General features: G+C 43.6%; 1 protein-coding gene across 5 annotated transcripts in view; it reads right to left on the bottom strand.

Moving 5' to 3' along the window:
• The window catches only part of stau2 (staufen double-stranded RNA binding protein 2), a 117,852-nt gene that overhangs the window by 54,605 nt on the left and 50,770 nt on the right, over positions 1 to 12,477 (bottom strand). For all 5 annotated transcript variants that reach the window (XM_088919249.1, XM_088919248.1, XM_088919252.1 and 2 more), the window contains exon 12: positions 6,967 to 7,268. In XM_088919249.1, the coding sequence (XP_088775375.1) occupies positions 6,967 to 7,268 (302 nt within the window). The remainder of the gene's footprint in view (positions 1 to 6,966; positions 7,269 to 12,477) is intronic.

Genomic DNA, 12,477 nt, shown 5'->3' with positions numbered 1-12,477 from the left:
AGAAAAACAAATTCAAAGAACCGTAATATCAGAGGATGGTGAAGGTGATGGTTCAGATTTGGGAAGCACCCAGACACCTCCTAGATTAAGTAGCCCCCCTAACAAACAGCACCAATCATGACTTCTACCACAGTCGGTTGTGCTGCTTCTGTTTCTGAGATACAACGGATTCTTTTTTGGAGGGAGTGAGATCACTCAACCCTCCTGCAACATTGCAGGAGAACCAAAACAGTCTCATTCGTTTGTGCTGGTTAGTGCTGTTAAAAGTAGAGCCCCAAAGAAGAGCATCTTCTTTTTGGGCAGTGATGGCACTCAATCCCCGGAGCATTATGTTCTAGTTCTGCTTCTCGTCAGCAGAGATCGAGAAGCTTGTGAAGATTCATGGGAACACAGACGGAATGGAGTACTGGTAAATCTTAGAGGACAACCTGCTTCAGGAGGAAAACTGCAGCATAAATTCCCCTTTCGGCAGGACAGTGATCCAGAGCCACACTGCAATGGTTAAAGAAAAAGATTAATGAACACGTTTGAGAAGCCTAGTCGAAGACCTGGCTTGAAGTCTACTAAGAATCTGTGGAAATCTGCTGTCGATACTCAAGCAGCAATAAGAGAGCTTGAGCAAATCTGCCAATAAGAATGAGCATAAAACTGCTTAAAAAGGGACTGCAAGGTGGGTACAGACTAAGCCAAAAAGACAAGTGGCCACAGGTGCTTCCACCAAATATTGACTTCACAGGTAAAAAAATATTTACATAAACATTTTTCAAGTGATTCTCTTTACTTTTTGCTGCCATGTTCTGTTTACATTTAATGTTTTGAATAAAACATTAAGTTTTAAAAAATGTGCATGCATCTTGGAATTTCAAAAAACAGGACACAACAAGAATGTGTTTGTGAGGCACTGTATATTAGAATCATCTGTCAATGGTTTTTCCATTACATTACACTATGGCGTTACAGAGCTCAATTCAAAAAGCATGAATGAGATGTTGTGAGGTGGAGTAGTGTTTAGGTCTATTAACTTGTAACTAGAAGGCAGGAGTCCAGGTGCGACACTGCGGTTGCACCTAAAATGCCCAGCTAAAATGCGTTGCTTTGAAAAAAATACAATCTATATAAATTAATAAGAAGGCATTCTGTAGAATTCGACTAGCGGGGACCTGTTGCTCAACAACAGGTTTTAGGGCCACTCTCTGAAATGTCTGCACACAAAGAATCTTTTATTCTGATATATATATATACAGTATCTTTCCAGTTCCCACAGGTTAATAGATTAACTATTTGTCTATTGCAGGGGATATAAATTATCTTTCAAAGAATTACTGGCATGTGGACGGTTAGTTAGTATATCCAATTTCACCTGGCATGAGTCTAAAACATAAAACTGCAAATAAAAGCTGCAATTCTATGGAGGTATATACCACAGAGAAAGGGGAAGAATTCTGTGCAGCACACTCAGGTTAAAATCTTGAAAAGAAAACTACTGTATCACACCAATATTACAGACTAAACTCCGAGACAAAATATCCTAAAAGTACACTTAGTATAAACGCAGTTAAAGTGAATTATTTGCACGAAAATGAAAATCCCAGCAACAGTCTTCCCTTTCTGCAAAATCACCACCCTCCCTGTTCTGTATCGCCGAGTCTGTTCAGCCAAAAAAGGTCAAATGTAAATTGTTAGTTTCTTCTTCATAAATTATGAGGATCTCGGGAAATGGTGCTGGAGCTCAGTTAAACAGACGCGACCTCGGCAGGCTGGAACCCTCCACACTGGGAAGAGCAGGGCGTTTCAAACAGGGAGCCGCAGCAACGGAGGAACACCGCAACCTCACTCCGCAAATCCTACACAGTCGTGCATTCATTCCGGAGCCTCAGATCTACCGAAGCATCCCAACGTCAGAGACCAGGAGGCAGGGACAGGGGCAGGGATAGGGAGGCAGGGACAGGGGCAGGGACAGGGGGGCAGGGGCAGGTACAGGGAGAGGGGGGCAGGGACAGGGGGGCAGGGACAGGTACAGGGACAGGGGGGCAGGGACAGGGGGGCAGGGACAGGTACAGGGACAGGGGGGCAGGGGCAGGCACAGGGAGAGGGGGGCAGGTACAGGGAGAGGGGGGCAGGGACAGGGGGGCAGGGACAGGTACAGGGACAGGGGGGCAGGGGCAGGTACAGGGAGAGGGGGGCAGGGGCAGGTACAGGGACAGGGGGACAGGGACAGGTACAGGGACAGGGGGACAGGGACAGGTACAGGGACAGGGACAGGGACAGGGACAGGGCGGGAGGGATGAGAATCCAGCTCTCGAGCAGGTAAGCGTGCAGCTTGCCCGGGGCGGCAGCACAAAGAGCTTTTTAGAAAGACCCCCCGGCCGGCACCTGACGCAGGGATGAGGGTTCCCACAGAGATTGCCTTCTCTGCTCCACCTCACTCCAGTCATCTAAGCCTGGCAGGGGGCTCTGCCGCCACCCCACAGCCTCAACAGCGGCTCCATGAGGACTGCACCGCGAGGCCCCAGCCGGCCCCAGTGTGTGTGTGTGAGTGTGTGTGTGAGTGTGTGTGTGAGTGTGTGAGTGTGTGTGTGAGTGAGTGTGTGTGTGAGGGTGTGAGTGAGGGTGTGAGTGAGTGTGTGTGTGTGTGAGTGAGTGTGTGTGTGAGTGAGTGAGTGTGTGAGTGAGTGAGTGAGTGAGTGTGTGAGTGAGTGAGTGTGAGTGTGTGTGAGTGTGTGTGTGAGTGAGTGAGTGAGTGTGAGTGTGAGTGAGTGTGTGTGAGTGTGTGTGTGAGTGAGTGAGTGTGTGTGAGTGTGTGTGTGAGTGAGTGTGTGTGTGAGTGAGTGTGTGTGTGTGTGTGAGTGAGTGTGTGTGTGTGAGTGAGTGTGTGAGTGTGAGTGTGAGTGTGAGTGAGTGTGTGTGTGTGTGAGTGTGTGAGTGAGTGTGTGTGTGTGTGAGTGAGTGTGATTGGGGGGGCCCGCAGTCAGAAAACACAGCCTCTCCGTCGGCCCGGCTGCTAAGCACAGACATCACTACGCCCTCACGCGAGCGCGCATGTGGTGCGCATTACTCCACCCGTCTCGCGGATCTCGGCACCGCTCCCCCTCACGTACGGAGGCACGCCAGCTCCGCACAGTCAAATTAATTGCAAACACTCACACCCGTGAGCTTGGAGCCAGAGCTCATTTCCCCAAGGCTGCTGCGATGTGAAGTGATGCCTGCTGGAAACGTGCGTCCTCTAGCAAAACATTATACCCCGGTCCTTTAGCTCACAAAACACCAAACCAACTGGAAATTGAACTATCCCGTACAGTCCACTTAACCAACCATGCCCTTCCCCAGTGAGCACTGATACTGCTGAACTGACAAAGTGCAAGTTCAACAATTTACTGTGGCCAAGATATGGTTAAAGTATCGGGGGATGAACCGGGTTCTTCCACGAGGCTGTGGTGATTCTATTAATGTTCACTTTCATGTTTATGAAATTACATTGTGATTTAACGTAAATCGCACTCACAGATGTGGCCCTGGGAAATCCTGAGACGGATTTTATAATTATTTCCCCATTCTCCTTCAACCTTTAACTGATCCGAATGTAGCCTGAACTGGAATTGCTTTTGTGGAGCTGCGGCATTTCTGTATTATGAACACAGAAGAAAAGGTCCTTCATGGTTTGCCGATCCCTTGTATATTTCTTGCCTTTTAAAGGTCTATCTTGACTTAAAATAAGATTTACATTCAATTTCGCAGAGTGGAATGAGAGAGACAACATAGGAGATCTTGCCAACAGTTCACAGATTCAAAATCACAATGGCAGTATTTGTATTTATTGTTTTTGTGGGGAAGTTCAAGTAGAATTTTCACACAACATCATGCGACATCACATTTCACTCGCAAGTACACAAGTACCTCATCCCTCTTGTTGCAGCAAAACAAGCTCATTTAACAATGCAGTAGTAATAATAATACCCTCTACATCAAGCTAAATATTTCTCACAAATTCTTCTAGTCCCTCTGAACCAATTAAGATAAGATAAGATCACTTTATTAGTCATATACAATTTCTTGCATTAGGAATTTGTCTTTTCGCATACCCCAGCTTGGTCTCTGTGAGACACACAGACAGGGAGAGAAGCTTGGGGTCAGAGCACAGGGTCAGCCATTTATACGGCGCCCTTGGAGCAGCTGGGGTTAAGGGCCTTGCTCAGGGGCCCAACGGAGTAGGATTCCTCTGCCGGCCGCGGGATTTGAACTGGCAACCTTCCAGACACAGGCTCAGATCCTGAGCCACAGAGCCACTGCTCCGCCCCATTAAAGCCTCCAATGGGTTGCAAAGCAGTTAGGAGTTGATTAGATTATTTTCCCATTTCAAATTGCTTAGTTATCTAGTCACATCTGTAATAAGGGCTATCCGACCTCAAGGTCACAATGGGTGAAGGCAACTGACACATTTAAACTCAAGCAACAGATGTTATCTGAGAGTTAAACAGAAGGGCTGTTTCAACGGGAATTAAGGAGTAACCTCTAAATGTACACAAAGGCAGGTTTTTGGTTTAATTTAAAGGTTTAAAAACAACAAAATCAAAGAAGCTAATTTGACAATCATAGGAACTGAGCCAAGTGTTGCAATACCCATTTCAGGTCGTTCATGGCAAACGTAACTCAGTTAATGTTATTTTAATGCACTTCGACGCATACACAGGATGGGTAACTTCAATTCCTGCCAGTCCAAGCTGACCTTCTTCCTTTAGAACAAGGCGGAAAATCAGCCAACATCCCTAGGATGGTACTGGGGGAAACGACACTCGACAGCTAGAAAGTCATCAGAGCTGTTTCTGTGGAAATGGCAGAAACGGTTACGCTTATCGATGTTAAAAGTGACAGTGCAGCTCATTAGAGATAGTGGAGTGTCACCTGAGCTCTATGCAAGTCTGTCTTGCGTTGAAAATTTTAGCAGGGTCAGCAAATCACGTTACAGAGTGTGTCACTTTCTAACACCAACCACTAATCCTGACACCTAATAATACTAATTGGTGTCATTTTTATTTAAAACAATACTAAATAAGGTTTTAGGGAAATTAATTTGAACCTTCATTGTCGTAAATATAGTGCACAAAAAAGAAATATCACATCATACTTGAATTAGGTGTGCGGATACTTGTGTATCTTAAACAAAAAAAAAGCTATTGAGCAATATGTCATGATACCAAAAATACTACTAAAAAAACTGTTAGTTGTCTGGATGGTTAGCTTTTTGTTATCCAGTGTGAAGTCTTGCACACTGTCAAGCAATGTTATGTTTTACAGCAGCTGTCTCAACTAAAGCCCCATGTTTATGTTTCTGCATTGCTTCATCAGGTCTCAGAGCACAGGAAAAATCAAAAGCAAGAACAAGATCTCCAAAAGAATTCTCAGCAGGTTGAAAGTGCTTGAAAACCCTTACTTCCAATTTACAGGTGCGTAACAGGCACCTCCTTTTAACAGGCGAGACAAGGGAGTTAAAAACATGATTGAAGGGAGAGCAGTCAGATATACCTAGAACTCTCACTGTCCTATGTTACTATCAGCTCCTGTAAATGTATAGTAATGCAGAAACACAGAGATGCCCTGGATTTTAGTAAGAGACGAACAATATTTTTGCACACTGGTTAATAATGTGGCTAGAAATATATGAAATATTTATAGGATTTTTTATTTTAAATAATGAAGTGATTAAATATTTTCCAGGCCTTAATTTCCCTGTATTTACTATTGTCCCCCCAACATACTGCATAGGGAAGACTCATCATTGGGAAGTCTCAAACATCTCTTAATGTCAGTTCAGGTTTAAAACGAAATCAGACCCCTCATGCTGCCATTGCAAAACTAACAGCTGCAACACTGCCCTCAAGATCTTTCGCCTCCCCAGGGATCCTCACAACGGACCAAGGGTATATGGAACAGGGATGTATCAGTATTTTAAAACTTTTATGGGATAAACTTGTCAATATTACACATCTACATGGTACAGTACTTAACGATCAAACTACTTTTCTGACATAGTCCTAAAGTTAATTGGGCTGATCCAGTAATCTAAAGCGACACAAATTTGCACCCATTTATATGACTTGGTATTCTTCTAGAGCTATTCAGGTGAAATATATTGCTCAAGGGCATGAAAACAGTATCTCGCCTGGGATTTGAACCCCTAACCTTCCACTTGCAAGTCCACAGCTCTAACCACTACGCCACACTTGTACCAGAGCTCTCCATGCTGTCTCAGTCTTTCAGCAGCTGCTCTCAGGTTCTTAACTTAACTTATATCCTTTACACCGATCATCCATTCAGTCTGTTCTCTCTTTCAAGACTATAACAATAGCCTCCAGCACTAGAACAGAAAGCTCAGAATACCAAGATGTCACTTCCCTTGTCTCTCATGGACAGAAGTTTAAAGGCTTCCTCTATGGACTGTAAAGCATATTTCAGTCATTAACTTAATTTGCACTCAACTTGACTCGAAGGGACTCTTGGGAGGAGAGAAGCCATGTCTCAGTTCTTTTTCCTGCAATTATCTCCCTCATTTGGGATGTCATTTTGCCGCCAATCAATGCTTTAACCGAAACAAATGAAATACACATCAACCAACATCACTGTTGCAAAAACAAGCGTTTTTTGGCCGATGAAAAAAAGCCCCCAAAATATTACGTTTTGACTGTACATGTAGATAAGAATCCTAATAATATTTCTATCAATATGATCCACAGTGATAAACAGTATGCAAAAACCTAGGGGATTCCTCTTATGGTTTTTTTGGATATAGACTTTATTGAGAAAACAATACATGAAGCAGGGAAAAAAAATGATAATCCTCCAGCCACTAACTAAAATAGGGAAGACCTGAGCAAACAGGAGAATGATAAATGCCGCAGTCTGAAACCCTAACAGGCTCAGCCATGGCAAGGCTGGGAGTTCTGCAAAACAGCTCCGTTTTTTTTTCCGTACCTGAAAGCCTTGAATCCTAGCCAAGTACTCCAGCTGCTGGGAAGGCTGCACAGAGGCGCAGGGCGAAGCAGGTGCTTTTCCTTTCAGGCCGATGGCTTCTGCTGTGGGGGAAGTTCCATTGAGCAAAAGCTCCCTGGCAATGGCCACAGTGTTGCTGGTGCTGCCGGTGAAGAACGAACTGGAGCCCTGGCCCATGTCTTTGGGAGTCAGATAGTTCGCCACAGCACCAGGACCAACCTTGTTCCTGCTCGCTTCCATCTCCTGGTAAACGTCAGGGGAGAGGTGGAGAATTCCCTTCTGAGCTGAGGACAGAAGGAGAACGACAGAGGGGGCTGTCACTGTTACCGAACGAAGCAATTTACAGACACACACAACGCCTCTTCTCAACCCGGCCTTCGGCTTTGCTTCTGGGCTGACTTAGTCCGAGCGGTCCACATCTGCCTGGCGAAAGCTTAAACTTCAAAACAGGCTCCAGGTTTCACCATTAACATGTGCCTGACAGACCTGGACGAAGAGCAATATCGTTTCCTACATTTTATGAGGACTCAATCAATCAGTGCTATGCCTTGAGAATAATATGTTGAAACCCAGTGTATGTAAAATCAGAAAGGGCTATTCTCTGACAGGTCAGAGTCCCAAAGGCTGTTCAAGTGCTTTTACAGCTGTAGTTGGGCCTTGCCTTTTGATTTACATCAACAAAGCAGGCTTTACAGCCTGAGCTCTAATTGGTGGCTTTTCTAAAAATTCAATTTCACTGTATGAAAGATAAACAAGGCAAGAAAGAAATGAATACAAACATTAGCCGCCACAGCCTCCACCTTACCCGACCTCAAAGCTGAATCTGAAAATTACAGAAACCTCCATCTAAAAACTATTAGCCAGTGAAGCAGCAGGAGCTTAATTCCCTCTGATACAAAGACTTCTGCCGTCAGCCATATAGTGTACAATTATTAAATGGATACTTCCAAAGGATTTTTATTCACAATAGTTCAGCAATTGACAAACCCCAGGAAGACAAACTGTAAATCTTCATGTCTGCCATCCAGACAAAGTTTTAATCTTAAAATCTCCAAAAATAAGATGCAAACCTCTCCTTTGCTTCACCCACTCTCATTCAGTTTAAGTAAAAGTGTTATCACCAGCCCTTGTCTCCTCTTTCAATTTTTTCAATGGTCTCTGATGCTACTGGCCCCTCAGAAACATGCTCAGGATACTCATAGATGAGAGGAAAAAAAACACATGAGTTCAACCAATACACGAAAGACAGAGGATACTTTCCATAAAGGAGTACAGTAAGTCCAATTTCTTCTCTATTAGAGGTACTGAAGGTCAGTAAAGCCCAAAACCTAAACGTAAGGGTGACCTAGCTGTAAGAGCCTCATGGAAAATAGCCGACATTTCTGAATTCTAAAAAATGACCAGTGCTGTAGTGCCTTTCTTCCTTCCTCCGTGTAGGATGAAGTCATGGGAATGGGCACTCTTTTTAGTTTTAAACACTGGGAAAACCCATTACTAATGGTTATTGTTCCTACCTGACGGGGAACAATAGAATTCATAGTACCAGTTAAAAAAGGAATGACTCAGGGAGTACTGTAAATATTATCAGTTTGTATTTGACCTTTGCTTCTTTCAGTCTCTTGAGTTTGCCTGTTGGAAAAAAGGAAATAAACTTAAACCTCAGACAGATCCATGAGAAGCTGGCTCATACTTATGAAAAAAGAGAAAGTACAGCTGTCCAACAGCATTGACGGCACCCAAAACACAGCACAAGCCAAACAACACTACCTCAACCCACTGGGACAGACATGTACAAACAACACAAACTGGAATACTACTGGTCCCTAAAGAGACAATACAAACTGGCTGAGTATCACCAGGGTGAGAGACCGTGAAGAGAAACAGGCTCGGTGACCACAGCCTGGGAATAAAACTGGGTTATACAAGCAAACCTGGCTGCCCAGAGAGGACAGACTGCCTGACAACAGCCTAGACATAGAAACTGATCGACAGAGACAGACCAGTCCATACACCCACTGCTAACAGGGAAAAGCAGAGACAAAGATGCACTTTCTGCTGCACAGCTACAAATACACCAGGATTATACAAATATCCTTTCCAAAAATATTCCACTCCTGCCAGAATCAGAACAGCTTTCAATCCTACTGAGGAAGGAAACTCAACAGAGCTACAGCCCAGGATGTGATCTCCTGTCCCAGCCTCTCTTATAATAAAACAATACCAACAATAATACTAATAAAAATAATAACATTTGTTGTACATGTTTGGAAAGGGTGGAAGTGGCTAGCATTGCTGCCTTGCAGCGCTGGGGCCCTGGGTTCAATTCCAGACCTGGGGTGCTGTCTGTGTGGAGTTTGTATGTTCTCCCTGTGTTTGTGTAGGTTTCCTCTGGGTGCTGCAGTTTCTTCCGACAGTCCAAAGACATACTCGTATGTGTGTGTGTGTTTGTGTCTGTGTGTCGACACACACATTACACTTTAAGTTCACAAGTGAAAAAAGACCCTACATTAGATTAATTGGAAATGAGACACATGTCTGGCAACAATCTCATGTTGGTAGTGGAAGACAGAATAAACAAAAAAACATGCTTTCCTCAGCTTTTTTTCTTTCAATGTTTTTATAGACCCGCCCAAAATAATGGGTTTCCTCTTGGAACATTGTACTGGATAAGGTCCAAATTAAGGCCTTGTTCTTGATTTAAAACACAGAACTATAAAGATTATAACTGGAAACCAAGACCATAAAATATTACTTTAGAAAAGGTGTCAGAAAAAATAATTTCCTGCCAAAAAGCTGACACAATACCGATACAACACACTGAAGTGGCAGAGAGGAGTCAATACTTTTCAGAGACAGAACGCTAATCTCTTCTGCATGTTCCCAAGAAGCTGGGTTAAGTTTCAGCTTGGGCTAAAACTCAATTATAAAATACATCGCCTTTCCCGAACATAATATATTCCCAGCCTCTAACATATCAGCTCATTCGATAGCCTATTATGGCAATGTGTACTAATTACTTGTAAAACATCTAGTGTTACTAAATTCTATTAGTGAAACCATTGTGAGTCTGTACGTCTGATTTAAAAGGCTGGTATCTCTATCAAGCTACATTTTTTCCTCCCTTGACTTGGAACACGTAGTGAGTGAGCCCATGACCACAGAGGTTCAATGCATCTCGTCTTTCTAGCAACCTTGTCCCATCCAGTTCACAGTGCTTAGTTTTGTTGTTTTTTTTCTGCTTAGCAGACACCCTTATCCGGAGTGACTTACAACATAAAACAAAGGTTTACATGAAGTGCAGGTAAAGAACCAACAGATATGACCCCAACTACTGGAAGAAAAATAAATAAAATTACCATGAACGTGGGCACAAAGGCACAAAACAAGTGAAATCAAATGAAACGAAGCAGCAAGTATCAACATGACAGGAAGCACATATAGGAACTGTGAACAGAGAGCGGTAATGTAGATACCCTGCTGGTATGCACTGCATGCTTCCAGTGAATAGACGCAAGGAGTTAGTTACAATACCCAGTTAAGATTAAAACTCTTCTAGAGCAATACAGTGCAGGAGCTACTGAAGGAGTAATCAAAACCGAGCGATCACAGGCGTTGTCCAAACAGGAGAGTCTTCATCCGGTGACAACTTCTGGGAGTCAGTCGTTTGACATTCCCAAGGAGCGAGGCTGCTGAGTGAACAGGAAGTAGGAGAATGGCGAAGGGGCGCAGAGCGTCTTCTTGAGGATGAGCAGAGAGAGTGGCAGGAAGTACAGAGAGACATTAAGAGACTGAACACAAGCAGGTTCAGAAAAGCCAAGACAGCAGTAGGAGAACATGCATTATGAATCCAATTAGTAAAACCAAGGAGCTCAGCTTGTCTGCTTTTACACAGTAATGGTAAGACTAACTGAGAGAAATCATTGAAACACATCCTCAGAACACAGTTAATAGGGTTTTTAAAGCACCGGAGAGCTATTTTAGTTCAAGGCCTTGTGCATAATACTGCCACGATACTGCAACACGCAAAAGAGCCCAGTGAACCAGGAGTCGGTTTCTGTCCTCTGATCCCAACAGCTCACAAAACCTACAGTACTTGCAGAACTTGGGTCTCGCTTTAGGATAGAACTTAGGCTTGGTTTCTAGTGGGTTCAAGCAATAAAGGAAATGTCTCCACTACAGTCCATGTCAACTGCTGTTCTATTTATCACTTCATAAGGACAGGACAAGATACATAAACAATCTGTTACCTAGATTTGGTCAAATTAAATGTTTAGAAATCAGATGAACAACATTTGCTCTCAGACTAGAGGAGTGAGTGTTGTGTTCACTTCCTATGTGATTTTCTTTAGAACGAACTACAGGATGCTGTTGGGAATACCGATATTCTTTAGAGGGGACAGGAAGGAAGCAAAAAAAGGGGGATGTAAGAGCCATGTTTTTCAGTAAAGGTCATGTTCTTCATTACTGGTGCTTCTTCATTTCTATATTGATACCTAGACTACACTGAGTGAGATGCACTGCGAGTTTAGATTAGTCACTTTGCCTGCGAGTCACGGAACCCAACAGCAGAATAATTAATGTCAAAAGAGATGAGGTGTCTACTCATTAGGTTAAACTTAAAACACCTCCTGGGAGAGCTCCAAATTACCTTGTGCTCGGGTATCTCATTACAGGGCTTGCTTTCATAAGAGTTCTGCTTATAAAACTTATAAAACAGCCGAAAAAAACAATTGTGATTTACTTCATTAGTAACTGTAATCTGTTTTGGAAAGAAGTCTGCACCAAAGAACGTGTCAGAAACTGTCAAAAAAACAGTTTCTTACTGTATGAATTAAGAAGTATTGTGCCATTATAAAAACACAGGCATATAATTCTTAAAACACCTAATCATTAATTGTATTTACCTGCAGCCAAGCAATATTTGTCTAATAACAATAATTATGTTCATTAATGACTTTTCCCCATACTCTAATAAAAATGAAGTGTACATTCTGAACTGGGTGTTATGAAAACTAAGACAACGCCACCTTTATCACAGATGCTTGGTTCAGTGGCGCACTGTTTGGCTGAGCCCTGCTGAGGTAGGGTGGGGTTAGTCGGCCTCCCAACCGACACAGCACCCCCTTCTTGGCTCCAAGGTTCCCTACAGGCGTGTGGTGCTCTTGCTGAGGGATGCACCACCTAGGGGTGGAAGGACTCCACTTCCACTTCTTTGATCTGCCCCCTTGTGCGGTTGAAGGGTTCACAGCTGTGAGCCGAGATGTGAAAAAATGCACACAAGGGCGACGACAAATCGGACAGGTGTGTATATAAGAATAATTAACCTTGTGTCAACCTTGACCCATTCCAGAAGTGCAAGGCTGAAGACACCTTCCTGTCCATGCCTGTCTACATAGTCCTTCGCAAGCCAGATACCACCTAGGTTAACCAGCATGCCTTTGGCAAGTAGGAGGAAAGTAGAGGGTCTAGTGAAAACTCACACAAATACAGGGA

Source organism: Atractosteus spatula, chromosome 6, assembly GCF_055471065.1.
Source record: "Atractosteus spatula isolate fAtrSpa1 chromosome 6, fAtrSpa1.hap1, whole genome shotgun sequence".
Taxonomy (NCBI): Eukaryota; Metazoa; Chordata; class Actinopteri; order Semionotiformes; family Lepisosteidae; genus Atractosteus; species Atractosteus spatula.
This window is presented reverse-complemented; position numbering and strand designations above follow the sequence as displayed.